We start from the raw sequence: 14,215 nt of genomic DNA on the forward strand, positions 1-14,215 counted from the left end.
AGGCCAGAGCCGAAAACGAGTCCGCGCCAGCGCCAAGGAATGCCACTGTTTGCCCAGGAGACATGATGATGAGCTCAAACATATCGAATTCGGAACCATCGGGGCCTTACGCGAAGGCGCCCAATCAATGAACCAGTCGACAACAGAGTCGCAACTTTCGGCCGTCAGGGTCTACTCACATGAGGTGGGTAGGCGGAAGTCGTGCCACCGGGACCAAGTCGGTCCCTACTCCCCACAGAATCATCCCGTCATTTTGATGATGCACGGTACACGGTCATGCTTTGCTTGCGGCATTGCATGAATCAGGAAACGCGGGCAATACGATAGATGTCGTCAAGGAAAATCTCCAAACGGGGAGATATTCTCATGGAGGCTGGTCTTGGTGTTGGGGTGGACGATTGGTGCGGTTTCAATTGTTGGCGATGATGGTTGGATTTGAGCAGGGTTTTTTTCAACTAGCTAGACTTCTCTCAGGTCCTCTGCCAGGGATCTGCACGTCAATACAAGAGTAGTTCGGCTAAATCTTTTCATGTCGGCCTTGTCGACCCCCATGTAAGCATTGTAAAGATTCCTTTCGATGAATGTAAGTATCCTTTTGTTTAGCGTGCCTACTGGAATTGTACGCCAAGGGTCGAGTTGAATGAGAACTGAGATCACCCGCAAGGAATCTACATCACCTCGAGTACCAAGAGAAAGACTACAAGCAACCATTCCCAAAGCTCAATCTGATAAACCCATACCCACATCTCAAACCGCTGTATCCCCCACCGAAAACCCAAATAGCAAACACTAAATCCGAAAATATAGCAACCCAAACCCCCCAACATCAAGCCTCAAAAGCCAAAACCGGAACTTCACTCTCATCCGACATAGCCTGAAGCTTTGTCAAAAAGCAACCAGCAGACTCAGCACACTGCGCAGCCTCCTTCCTAAAATTCATAATCCACCCCACCATCAAAACATCATGGGGCGAAATATCCTGCACGAAATACTCCACGCGGCCCTCATTCTGCGGCAATTTCCGCAAATGCCTCGCCAACCGCTCATGCTCCTGACACATAACCTCCCGGCCACCACTAACAACTAGCATAGGCGAAGGCAGCGCAAACGGATGCCAAATCGGTGCTAGATAAGGCTCAACAGCCCTATTTAGCTCCAGATTGCCGATTAAGTGCTTCGCCCCACACGCCGGGAACGAGGGCGGGACATAATCCACCGTTGCGTTCGGCAGGGTATTCCATAATGCTGTATTCCTTGAGCCGGGGATATCGCACCACGGCGAGAAGAGCCAACTGCATGATGGTGGTGGAAGGATCTTCTCGTCGTCATAGTCTGCTATGTAGCGGAGGAGGGCTAGGACGAGGTGACCGCCTGCGGAATCGCCACTGAGGACGATGCGCGAGGCGGGGATGTGCAGGCTGTGGGTTAGGTAGCAGTAGGCGGTTATGGCGTCTTGGAGTTGGGCGGGAAAGCGGCTGTTCGGGTTGCAGGCTAAGCGGTATTGGAGGCTAAAGACGTGGCTGGAGGGAGAGTGGGCTAGGAGGTTGTCTACGAGGAATTTGCAGGATAGTGTGCGGCCGTCGCCGATGATGTAGGAGCCACCGTGGAAGTGGAGGATGATGTGTTTGTCTGAGGAGGTTGTTGTGGTGTAGGAGTAGGCTGTTGGGAACCAGGTTCCGCCTATGGTTTCTGGGTGGATTTCGTCGTCGACGGTTATTCCTGTGTATAGATCTTCGGGGCCTGGTACGATTTGGACGAAGCGGTCGCCTTCTAGGCCTGGTTTTAGGGACAGGGGTGGTTTTGTGCGGAAGGCTACGAAGACTTGGAGGAAGATTTTTATCAGTGTGTTTGATAGGGCTTGTCGGTAGGTCCAGTCTTGGTCTTGACGGAATCGGCGGCTTAGGTAGAGGAGGGGAGTGAATGGCGCCTTTAGCATTGAGGCCATTGCAACGATTCGGGATATGTTTTGTTTTCGTGGTCTTTTCGAATACTTCACAGTCGAGCATAGGGCTGAGACAGATCAAGATGATGAGGTTACCTGATGCGGCCGTGATGTCAATAATGCATCAGCTTTGCCCGCGCTTCTTTTTCCAAACCCGTGGTTGAGGCTTGTTATCGCCACGAGGTATTTGACCTCGATGGGGTGCGATATTGCCCGATTGGGTAGCCACCTGAGTCCCGTGCCTTGTTACACCGGAGACAGCAGATTGGGCAAAGGTTAAATAAGTAAGCGGCTAGAATGTTTGATGTCAGGGTAGAAGCTTCACAACGGAAAAGGATATCAATTGAGAGTAATGTTTCAGTATGTATGCACAAGCAGTTGGCTTGGGATATGATGAGATCGACATACAGGAAGAAATGAGGAATCGGGGCATATAAAAAACAAATCTAGGAACAATTTTTTTCAAAGCGAAATCATAATCGCCAAGACATCAATGCATTGCGACGTGAGATATCAAACAAATCAAAAAGAAAAGCAGGGATTGGTTCCCCCGTGGTCATAACAAGTCGGATATAGTGAGAATGCTTTATATAGCGATTACTCCTCTTCTTCCTCCTCGTCTTCGGCGATGCCAGCGTGGAAGTTCTGTCCGTCAGTGGTGGCCTTGATGACACCAGCGCGGATACACCAGTCACCGAAGCGCTCAGGAGTCTCGCCGTCGGTGTTACGCTCGAGAGAGTAGCGCTTGAGAAGGTCTCTCATGATCTCAAGAATCTCGTCCTCCTTGATGGACGAGCGGAAGCGCTTGTTCAGACGCTGGCCGTGGTAGCCACCGCCCAGGTACATGTTGTAAGCACCGTAGGCCTTTCCGACGAAGGCAACTTCGGCGAGCCAGGGACGAGCACAGCCGTTGGGGCAACCAGTCATACGCATCACAATGCTGTCACGGGCAAGACCCACTTCCTCGAGGGTAGACTCGAGCTTGGAGATCAGGACGGGGAGGTAACGCTCGGACTCAGCCATGGCGAGACCGCAAGTAGGGAAGGCAACACAAGCAGAGGAAGACAGACGCAGACCGGAGAAAGCGGTGTTGTCAAGCTTGTACTTAGCCAAGGTTTCCTTAATGAGAGGGAGATCCTCGTCGGTAACACGAGAGATCATCAAGTGCTGGTTACCAGTGAGACGGAACTCTCCCTTACCAAGACCAGCAAGCTCGCGCAGACCAGTGCGCATCTTGAAGTCGGAAGTATCCTCAATACGACCGTTCTCAATGAACATCGTGAAGTGGTTGAGGCCTGTGTCGTCCTTGATCCAGCCGAAGGTGTCGACGTTGGACTTGAATTCGAAGGCACGGGGCTCGCCGAACTTGAGGCCCTCGGGGAGAAGCTCCTCGACCTTGCTACGGAAGACAGGGACGGTGAGATCGTCGATGGTGTACTTCATACGAGCGTGCTTACGGTTCTTGCGGTCACCGTTGTCACGCTGCACGAGCATGATCTTCTCGCAAACGATGTGGATCTTGTCGGCGGGGATGTATCCGAACATGCGACCAGTCTGGGGGTAGGTCTTGGTGTTGTTGTGGGTGGATCCCATACCACCACCAGCCAGGACGTTGAAGCCCTCCAGATGGCCGTCAGCGCCCTTGATGGCAATGAGACCAATGTCGTGAGCGTAGACATCAGTGTCGTTGTGAGGAGGAATGGCAATGGTGATCTTGAACTTGCGGGGAAGGTAGGTAGGACCGTAGAGGGGCTCGTGGTCAACAATGGCATCGCCGGCAACCTGAACCTTCTTCTTATCCTCATCTTCCAGCCAGATCTCATGATAGGCGGTGGTAGAGGGAAGGAGGTGGTTACTGATCTTCTTGGACCACTCCCAGGTCTCGCGGTGGAAGGAAGAGAGCTCGGGAAGAGAACTGCACATGACGTTACGGTTCACGTCACCGCAGGCAGCGAGAGTGTCCATCATGGAGTTGTTGATGGCACGCATGGCACCCTTAAGGTTGCGCTTGATCACACCGTGGAACTGGAAGGTCTGTCGGGTGGTGAGCTTCATGGTCTCGTTACCGTGCGAGCTGGCAATAGCATCCATCTGCAGCCACTGCTTGGGAGTGGCAACACCACCGGCGAGACGGCAGCGAATCATGAAGCTGTAGGCAGGCTCAAGACCCTGGGCCTTGCGCTCATCGCGAAGGTCACGGTCATCCTGCATGTAGGTACCGTGGAACTTGGTCAGCTGCTGATCACTGGCGGGGATAGCACCAGTGCTCTCATCCAGAAGAGCCTCAGCGATGGTACCGCGAAGGAAGTTGGAACCGATCTTGATGTCCTCATTAGTGATAGGAGCAGGCTCCTCGGGCAGACCCTCAACGTTGTCGACACCCAGGGCCTTCCAGAGGCGAGGCTCCCACTCGGAATAACCAGTCTGGTAGGCATCAGGGTCCTGGTCGTCACCAAGACCGATGTCGGTCAGCTTGCGACCACCCAGGAACGCAACGCGAGCATCAAGGTCCTTTCCGGGCTTGTTATAGTAAGCCCTGTCCTCCTTGCGGGGCCAATAGTGGCTGTCACCAAGACCGAAAACGGAGTAGTTGATGGAAGACAAGTCGAGGTCACCAGCGTTCTTGACGTGCTCCCAGAGACCACGTCCATTGACAGGGAATTCACCCTGGCCAGCAGTACTGCTGATGAACACAACGTTCTCCTCGGTAGGGAGGTCTTCGATGGGGAAGTCATCCATGGCCATGACCATGGTCTTCAGACCCCTAGCACGTCCACGGTTTCCAAGACGCTTAGCAAGGCTCTCAGCGTTACCGTTGTCGGAGGCGAAGAGAATAGTCAGAGGAGCACCGAAGAGGCCGTCCAAGAGCTTCTCGTAGGAATCCTTGGCGTTTCTCTTCTGGAGAGCTCGGACCTCAGTACCGTAGGACTCAGAAAGCACAGGTGCGTACTTAGGGTGGCGGTTCATCAGCTGAGTGAGCTGGTTATCACGGCGCAGGAACTCCTCAAGCTCACGCCTGATACGCTCAGAGTCGAGAGCGAACTTAGGCTCACCCTTGTCCTCGTTGTCGGGGTTCCAGCGGTACAGAGGCCAGTAGCCGAGATCAATAGCCTTCTTGGTCTCCTGCAGCACAGTGAGAGCGGAGTCATTCTCCTGGTTGTAAGGAAGGTAGGCAACAACGACGGAGGGACCCTTGAACTGCTGGGCCTCGGACATGGCCTGGAGGACCTGGGTGTAGGAGCTGTAGACAGCAACGGAGGCGACGTAGGCGTTGCCCCTGTTCATGGCGTAAAGACCAATGTCCTTCTTGCGGCGAGTGGAGTCAGCGGCAGAGCGCTCGGAGTAGGGCTGAGAGTCGATGATCAGCATGTTCACGTTGGCACCAGAGGCTAGAACGTGGTGAACACCGGAGTTGCCGAAATCGTAAGCCCAGGCATCGGAACCAATGAGCCAATCAGACTCGTCGTAGAAGAGCTTCTTGGACTGCAAAAGCTGGCGGGAAAGAGAAGACCCATCGTTAGAAAGACGGGCAATGACCTCGGGGGCGATCTTGTTGGCCTTGGCGGCATCCTTGACATTCAGAGCCCAGCGAGACAGCCAAGTCTTGGGTACGTCGGTGGCAAAGGTGGTGGACTTGGAAGCCTCCTCAACTTCGCGGATGAAGCGCTGGCGGTGCTCCTGGCGAGCCAGCAGAGATCCGAAACCGTACTCAGGGCTTGCAGCAATGGTGCTCGAGACACCAGCGTTCTGTGAGCCAAGCTCGTTGGCAATATGAAGACGCTCACCGAAGAGCTGGTTGAGAATTTTCAAGTAAGCGTTCTCAATGCGAGGCTGCTCGAGGGCATTCTGGATAGTGGGGACCTGAGAGCTTCCAATCTCGAGGTTTTGGATAGGAGATTCAGAGGTCAAGTTCTGCAAGACACCGCGAAGGGCCTGGACAGCGGTAGAGGGCTCAATATAGCCAAGACGGTATCCAACGATCTGGGGGGCCTGGCCGCGTACACCGGCGGGGGTAAGACTGGAAAGGAGATCCATGAAAGAAGGACCCCACTTGGTAGTCTTGCGAACCTGCTCGAGAACAGCGATCCTCTCAACGGAGCTGGGGATCGAGCCGGAGATCTGGCCGCCAACCCAAGGGCGGTAGAGACGAGCAGTGATCAAACCAATGTTCTCAAGCTCAGATTGAGCGCTAGCGTTGGCCAGGGCATCAACGAAGACACCAGTTGAACCAAAGACAAAGATGGCAGACTTGGCATTGGCGGTTCCAGTGTACTCAATGGCGTTGTATCTGCGGCCCACCTCCTCGAACAAAGTGTTCCAGATCTGAGCCGTCCAGTCGAAGATGTCGGCGGCGTTGACAGGTCGGGCGCTGTTGGCATTGTCCACGGTGGTAGCAGTCGAGCTTGGGGCTTCGCTACCAGCACTGCTGTCCCTCCGCGAGGAACCCACTGATGAGTTGTCAACGCTAGCGTTGAAAGGAGTCTGAGGTTGAGAGGGAGGGGCAAAGGTTGTGGATTCTTGGCCAGTGGGGGCCTCCAGGGTTTCGGCATTGACAGTGGCCACACGGCCGGAGTCGGCGTAGAGGGTCTCAGCTCCAGCGGGAGTCGCAACATTGGTGCTGATGTTGAGAACTTTCTTGATGACCTCGATATCCTCGGTGGCAATGGAGGGGTCCTTGGCCGAGTTGGCGGGGTCGAAGAAGTGGATCACACCCTTTCCAGACTTCTGAGCAAGGGCGTGGGCTGTGATAGCGATATCCTGAGCCTCCTGCACAGTCTCAGAATGCAGGAATGTGAAGCCGGATTGCCGGATGGAGCTGATCACTGAGTAATCGGGGAAGGGAGAGGGCTCCAGGGCAACGTGGATGACGACAGGGTTGTTGGCAAGACGGTAGAGGTGAGGAACGGCGGTGATCAGGACGGAGGAGCTAGTGACCACGGAGGTAAGATCACCCTTTCGCAGAGGGGTGAAAGCGGACAGGAGAGGGTCCTCGTTGTAGCGCACAGCTTGGACCTGGCCATATTGTTAATTCGGTTCCGATCTCGCAGGTCATACCATATTGACTTACATGTGTGCTTTTTGATGAGATGTTGCTCGTCTTGTTAGCCTTCAAGGCCTTGAGAGACTTGGAGAACAATGAGTCGTTCTGCAGAGAGGGCTGCACAGAAAGAACGACATCACTAGTGAGGTAGGCGATTCTCGCCACTATAAGCCAATTGCAATATTAGCAATTGCGCCTCTATTTGCAAGCATCCCAAGAACACAACATCACTTACCGGCCTCGGCGGCACTTGAGACAGATGCCATTATAATTGCTAGCTGTTCGAGTCACAGCGCAGGTGGGATATTAAAATCGGCGATATGGCTTATCAGTTGCAGCGATCTCCCACTCGCAGCACAGATCCGCCAAATGTATGAACGGAGACAATTAATGTGTCTCTTGATACCTGTGATCTCTCTTCAGGGAGAAAAAAGATGTTCCACGGGTTTTCTTTCCCACGATCATTGATTTCTCCGTCGTCGGGGTTAGATCAGCAGTCCGCTGATTGGTGTTCGATCACGACATCAGTGCAAACACGTAGCAGCAAAGATGCAAACAAGCCCGATTGGGCTCATGTGCGGGGACCCCGTGACTCGGTCGAGCACGTCAGCGTCGGGGTTTGTGTTTGCGGTGTTTGCCCACCCAACTACAGCTCGATATCTATACTTCTGAGGTTCAGAATACACTCGAATCGTGAGATTCTAAGGGTTTTGCTTCATCTAATGGTGTCAAACTAAAATGACGACCTGGTGGTGTTGGTAGAGATTGCAACCATATGCACTATCGTGCAGATATATATTTTTTTTCCTTCATCTGCTAGCGCGGCACCAATAGCACCACGGCAATTACCGATGCCCAACACTTTCAATTCGGAGTTACGCCGGCATTCCCGTCAATACCATTCTTACGCTTCCTAAGGCTTGGAAGGAATCTCCAAAACTAAATTACCGGTCAGATGCCGACAGGGAATGAGGGGGACACTTCCCAACTTCGCTTGAGTATGACTCCAATATTTATATCCACACTTATCACTATGATTCGGCCGAGTGGTGTGGTGCAACTGAAGCTTTAATTTTTCAAGTTGTTTACTATGAAGAACTCAGGCCATGCCACCAAGAGGATTACTCTTCATTTGATGTCTACTGTTATCACCCCACCAGACTGTTTGAACCAGAAACAGATAATATGCATGTGGTGTTTATCCAAAAGGTAGTGTGTACAATAAGACATAAAATCCTTGTCAAATATGCAGCCGTAAGAGAGTAGGTATCTCCCAACTGTACCAAACCCATATCCAATAAGCAATGTACACATATCCCGACGCCAAACCCATAGGTGTTATGTTAGATGCACACGAGCGTGGCAGTCAAGACTCCAATAAAGCGCCCCAACTCCCGCCTGGGCGAGGTGATAAGCCCAAGATGACAAATTTAAAACGCCTTTCCCAGATATCGAATGATGGCAGGGTAATCAATCAACACCATAGATTCCTGGACCCGTTCCAAACTTGTATATGCAGAGGTTGTCGTTATTATTGAGCAAAAGGACTCGGGCTTTGTCATGATAGCGGAGTCTCGAGTAAGCAGAGCTATCGGCAGTCGAATTCCGCCGTCTAGCAAAACGATGGGACGGACACAAGAGCCGGGGTGGATTGTGTCCCTGGCTGAAGACAGCCAGATGAAAGATTGGGGGCAGTTGAAGACACCGAAAAGCGAGTTCAAAAGGGGCGATGTACAAGAAGATGGCCTTAATCGTTGAAAGACGCTGGCATGTCCAAAAGAATCATTTATCGAGGCGCATTCCAGTCTTGCATTTTGACATTCATTCCTGGCACATGCTCGGGAATTGGCTGTTGGATGGTAGCAGACTGAACGACAGACCGCGATGGTTGTGGGGGGCCAGTGCCGGAACGACGTCTTCTCTCCCTCTCCAGAGCACCAGGCAGCTCGGTAGGGCTCGAACGGTTGCGGAATTTGTGGTTGATGCCACTGAGCCAGTTTCCGTCCTCCTCTTCGCCAAGCCAGTAGTTGTGACCAATACCAATCATAATGCGGCCCAACTTTCCTTTCCAACCCTGGCCGTCGGGGCTATAGACAGAGAAGGGTTCGCGGTCGATATCAGCTACACTGGCGACTGACACATTGCGGCTGTGGGTCGGGAGCTGGGTGTGACGGGGAATAGCAACCCAAAGGCGAAGAGCTTGGCGCGCGAACGCGAGCATAACCAGGACGAAGTATACACGCACGGCCCATAGCAGGGAGATGAAAATGATGCTCTGGAGGCTCTCGGGCTGGAGAACGACATTGCTCAGGTCTTCGGCGCTGCGAGGTGGGTGGGCGACGAAGTTGTTACCGTCCTTGGTATTTTGGATTTCAACGTAGGCGGCATCGTACTTCGGGCTGGTGAAGCCAGCGGTCTGAGCGATGGTGTCGCCGCCTGGGCCGGCTCCCTTGCCACTGTCGTAATGCTGCGACACCACCAGGAACCAAGTCACACCAAAGGCGGCGGTATAGGCGGCGTTAATCAGACTGTCGAAGACGTAAAGATAGGCGAGGGAGAGACATTGTAGAGGTGATTGTTTCCGAATGTGAGGGAATAGGAGTGCGGCGAGTCCAAGGGCGACAAGGGAGTACAGGTACATCGACAGTTGGACGGGCGACAGATGGTACCCAGTCAAAGGGCCAGTAGGCCATAGAGGCCACTAATTTTATTCAATAGCAGAGATAGGGTGATCAGAGAAGCACCAGTCTCTAAGCTCATCACATAGAGAAAGGTCTGAGGTCACGGGACAGGTTAGCTCGTTCGGGGCGCACAGATCGTAGAGGCTTACCTCTGGCCGCGGAATGCGGAGAAATCGGGACGTGAACCCCATGAAGACGACGCACTCCAAGAATGTTCGTTATCTGGGATGAAGAGATAGAAAGTTGGGTATATATACGGGCAAAGCAAGGAGAGGAAAAAGGCTGGGAAAGTATGGGATCGCAGATGGCCCAGGGGCGCTGTTCCGGCTGATCCGTTGCAGATCAATTCCCCTTCCGCCTTTGGCATTAATATGGCCGCTTGCATGAAATCATCGCTTTTTTATGAACGCCACAGTTGTAGCAGTACGAAGTGAATTGTAAGAGTAAAGTGCTCTAGAAGTGGTATATGGGATCGGTGATATCGAAGAAAAACATTTATCCCTTGCTTTCCCGTATTCCGGTCAAGAATTTACGAGGAAGGAAGTGTGCCCGCGCCGAGCCAATATTGCTGCCTTATTATTTAGGTTGCAAGGCGGCAAGGCTGACAATCACATGATGCTCTGTGAACTATATACTGCTCATAAGTCTGAAGGGAAGCAAGATTGTTAAATAACCTTGGCATAAGTGCAGTCGGATCACTGTGATTTGAAGCAAAGTGAAACGCCATTATACTCGCAAACTCAACTAGAACTCGGCTATATGCCTCGGATGTTTCCTCCCTCGGAAAAGGAGACTAAAAGACCGAATTGCCCGCTATTTCCCCGCATATATTTGAACGAAGACTTGAAGTTGTACCAAATAATCACATCAAACTAGATCACTTGACATTCTTTACTCATATCTGCAATGGCTACATCCAACCAAGAAACCCGAACCGACCGTTTGGTCAAATGGGCCGTCGATCTGAAGTATGCAGATATCCCCGATGAAGTGGTCCAACGCACTAAGGATTTCTTCTTGGATACTCTGGGCTGTGCTATAGCCGGTAGAAGCCATCCCGCAGTTACTGCACTGGTGCGATTTGCGGCGCAAATGGGACCTTCTAGTGGAAAGAGCGAGTTGGTTGATGGCTCCCAAAATGTCACTACCAGCCCAGCATTTGCTAGTCTAATTAACGCTGCTGCGTCGCATGTTGTGGAGCAGGATGACCTCCACAATCGAAGTATTATGCACCCGGTGAGTCTCGTGTTTGCTCTCTCTTTATAAACACAGTGTTGATTTGGCATTAGGCGACTGTAATATTCCCTGCAGCCCTGGCTGTATCACAGGATATTGGAGCTAGTGGAAAAGACTTTATTGTCGCCTGCGTAGTTGGGTATGAAGTCGGTTGCCGCGTCGGAGAGTATCTAGGAAAAAGCCATTATGAAGTTCGTTACCCCAGATACATATTAGGAATGCTGGCCCACGACTTATCTTCAAACTGACAAATTTAATATAGAAATTCCATAGCACAGCTACTGGTGGAGTTATCGGAGTTGCAGCAGCTGTAGCGCATCTTCTAAAGCTTGATGTGAGCCAGACACTATCTGCAGTTGGAACAGCTGGAACGCAAGCAGCAGGATTGTGGCAATTCTTGTTAGATGCTACACACTCAAAACAAGTACACACTGCCAAGGCTTGTTTTGATGGGATATTTGCCGCATATTCCGCCCGTGACGGCCTTCTAGGACCGCGAGATATCCTCGAAGGACCCCGTGCTATGGGGATTGCGTTAGTTCCCGGCGAAACAAACCCAGAAGCTATCGACCAGAATTTGGGTAAAGAGTTTGCTGTCCTTCGGTCAAGCTTTAAATGGCACGCATCTTGTCGACACACCCACCCCAGTGTGGATGCACTGTTGAATTTGATGGAGAAGAATCAGGTTGCCTTTGATGATATTGAATCCGTGCTCGTTCCTACATACCAGGCGGCTATCAATGTACTAAGCCTCAGCGGTAATGGTGAGACGGTCCATCAGAGCAAATTCTCTATGGGCTTTGTACTTGCTATTGCGGCGAAGAAGGGTCAGGCTATGATCACCGACTTCACCGAGGATGATTTGAAAGACACATCTCTGCGAGAATTCCAAAACCGCGTAACGATGAAATATGATGCGGATATTGATGCTCATTTCCCGGAGAGATGGCAGGGCGCAGTTATCGTTGAGTGCAAGTCTGGGAAGACTTTCGCAGAATCAACGAAATTTGCAAAGGAGATCCGGAATTTCCCTTGACAAGGTATGTCTATTGCTATACTCCTATAGCTTATATCTTTTTTTTCTAATGTCTTGTGGCTAGGCCTGACATTGTGGCAAAAGCTCATGCTCTTGCTAGATATGGGGGAATCAAAGATTCGAACAAAGTTGATTATTTGATCAAAAGAGCTTGGAACCTGGAGCACGAGACAAACGTCAGAGGCTTTACATTCTAGGCCTGTTAGCAGTCGGAATATTGATCTGAACCACAACATGGGGTCCTAAATTCTGTATACATTGCCATTGGTGAAGTATTGGACAGTCTCTACACGAAAGCCTCGAAGTGAGTATACCGGTTTCGTACGTTGTTTTCAACCTACATTGGTCTCCCTTTTTCTGCCTTTGTTTTGCCTGTTTTCGAGTTCCCTGGGTTGTAGACCATTAAAAATGGTGGGTTGATCACGTAGATTGTATGAAAGTGGTGGCGTAAAAGGATGTACCGTGGCTGTGAATTCGGTCGAATGTACGCCTGCCAAGTCCCATTTAAATACGAAAACATTTTCTGAGTCTACATACAGTAATTCGCATCTATTGCATCCTAATGTTCTTTGTTGAAAGTGATGGAGATGAGACGGACCGTGTACGGACCGTGTCTGGAGACTGTCCACGGCCTGTCTTTCCCTTCATCACGGCCCACAATATTTCAGCCACCCACAGTAAGAATGTAGCCTGTATGGGATTGGCCTGGTACTCATTGCCTATTTTACTCCAACTGTAGAGGTTCCACGACACAGTATGTCCTCACGGTCCGTGAAAACCGATCGCGGCTTCCGCCTCACAAGTATATAACAAGCCCGTAGTTTCCGTTTTAGCTACATAGAATAGCATCATCACACACTTTCAATAACACAATGGAAAAAGATCAACATGTTGTCATTATCGGAGCCGGCGCCTTTGGTCTCGGCACTGCGCTGAGACTAATGGAAGAAGGCTACAAGTCAGTCACAATCCTGGACCGATCGGTACCCCCAGTCCCAGATGGATCAAGCAACGATATCTCCCGTGTCATTCGCTTCGACTACGGAGACCCCATCTACGCCGAAATCGCCAAGGAAGCCTTCGACCTTTGGAAGACCCCCGATTATAAGGAAGCATTCCACCAAACACCCTGCTTATGGGTGTGTCAAGATGGAACCCCAGAGCAACCAGTGCAACCTCGTGCCCAGGAATACAGCCGCAAGACAAAGCGCGTCTTGACTGAAATGGGCCAGGAATGGGTCCCCGTCGGAAGCGTGGAAGAGGCCAAGCAGCACTTCCCTAAACTGACCGGACGGCTTGCTACACCTGGCTTTGATGGCTTCTATAATACTTCCGCTGGGTGGGCAGATGCTGGCCTTGCCTGCGCTCGTCTCATGTCTCGCTGTGCTTCATCCGGTGTTAACTTCATTACTGGGCCTAATGGTCAGGTCGAGGAATTTGAGAAGAATCCGGATGGAACGATCAAGTCAGTTCGTACCAAGAATGGACGGACGTGTTGAAGGTGATCATTTCATTGTTGCCACTGGTGCCTGGACTTCAAGTCTTATTCCTGCTTGGAACTCGATGCTTGCTGCTGGGCAGGTTGTTGGCTACCTGCGCCTGACACCCGAGGAAGTCGCTGAACTGAGAGATCTTCCCATTTACTTCAACTTCTCTACTGGCTTCTTTGCTTTCCCTCCACACGAGCCCACTGGCTACCTTAAGGTCGCTTGTCACGGCTTTGGCTATACTCGCTCTGAGCCTTCAGTAGTGTCTGCACCGCCTAGCGTAGCAGTCGCTTCGCGAGCCAACTATATTCCTGCCGATGGACTCAAGCGTCTCACAGCTGGCCTGGTGGATCTCTTCCCCCAGCTTGCACCGCGGGGATTTGAAAAGGTTGGAATCTGCTGGTATAATGATACCCCAACGGGCGACTTCATCTTTGATTACCACCCAGAGCACAAAAACTTGTTCATTGCAACTGGCGGTAGCGGACAGTGAGTGAATACACTAATCCTACAAAGTGGAGTAAGGCTAACCATCATCTTCTTGTCTAGTGCTTTCAAGTTCCTACCAGTGATCGGAAAATACATTGTGGGAAGCTGGCAACGAAAGCTCTCAGATAAGTTGCTTGAGAAGTGGAAGTTCCCTACCCAGTTCCGTGAGCGCTTCCAGGGTGAGGTATTCACGGGAGATGGAAGCCGTGGAGGACCAGAGCGAAGAGAATTGACAGCTCAAGAACTGGACATTTTCGACACGGCTTTGAAGGCTTCTGGGTCTCGACAAAGCAAGATTTAAGG

At 51.5% G+C, this 14,215-nt stretch overlaps 5 protein-coding genes across 5 annotated transcripts; 2 read left to right on the forward strand and 3 right to left on the reverse strand.

Annotated features, from left to right (window-relative positions):
- Nucleotides 1-826: 826 nt before the first annotated feature.
- On the reverse strand, nt 827-1,945 carry N7446_006345 (uncharacterized protein; the record flags this gene model as incomplete). The annotated part of the gene is made up of 1 exon (XM_058515093.1): nt 827-1,945. The coding sequence occupies one exon, from the start codon at nt 1,943-1,945 to the stop codon at nt 827-829; it is 1,119 nt and encodes a 372-aa protein (XP_058372271.1).
- Nucleotides 1,946-2,539: 594 nt separating this feature from the next.
- Nucleotides 2,540-7,249, reverse strand: N7446_006346 (sulfite reductase (NADPH) subunit beta; the record flags this gene model as incomplete). The annotated part of the gene is made up of 3 exons (XM_058515094.1): nt 2,540-6,955; nt 7,011-7,147; nt 7,219-7,249. 3 exons carry the CDS (start codon nt 7,247-7,249, stop codon nt 2,540-2,542), a joined length of 4,584 nt encoding a protein of 1,527 aa, XP_058372272.1.
- Nucleotides 7,250-8,769: 1,520 nt separating this feature from the next.
- Nucleotides 8,770-9,855, reverse strand: N7446_006347 (inositol phosphorylceramide synthase regulatory subunit KEI1; the record flags this gene model as incomplete). Its single annotated transcript, XM_058515095.1, has 3 exons — nt 8,770-9,684; nt 9,747-9,758; nt 9,814-9,855. The coding sequence occupies 3 exons, from the start codon at nt 9,853-9,855 to the stop codon at nt 8,770-8,772; spliced, it is 969 nt and encodes a 322-aa protein (XP_058372273.1).
- A 715-nt stretch (nt 9,856-10,570) lies between these two features.
- Nucleotides 10,571-11,936, forward strand: N7446_006348 (MmgE/PrpD family protein; the record flags this gene model as incomplete). Its single annotated transcript, XM_058515096.1, has 3 exons — nt 10,571-10,900; nt 10,954-11,091; nt 11,163-11,936. 3 exons carry the CDS (start codon nt 10,571-10,573, stop codon nt 11,934-11,936), a joined length of 1,242 nt encoding a protein of 413 aa, XP_058372274.1.
- Nucleotides 11,937-12,808: 872 nt separating this feature from the next.
- Nucleotides 12,809-14,213, forward strand: N7446_006349 (NAD(P)/FAD-dependent oxidoreductase; the record flags this gene model as incomplete). Its single annotated transcript, XM_058515097.1, is given in 3 exon segments — nt 12,809-13,401; nt 13,418-13,912; nt 13,973-14,213. The coding sequence occupies 3 exon segments, from the start codon at nt 12,809-12,811 to the stop codon at nt 14,211-14,213; spliced, it is 1,329 nt and encodes a 442-aa protein (XP_058372275.1).
- Between the last annotated feature and the right edge of the window lie 2 nt (nt 14,214-14,215).

This window comes from Penicillium canescens (assembly GCF_028828765.1).
Source record: "Penicillium canescens strain IBT 15451 chromosome Unknown utg000004l_segment0_segment0, whole genome shotgun sequence".
NCBI lineage: Eukaryota > Fungi > Ascomycota > Eurotiomycetes > Eurotiales > Aspergillaceae > Penicillium > Penicillium canescens.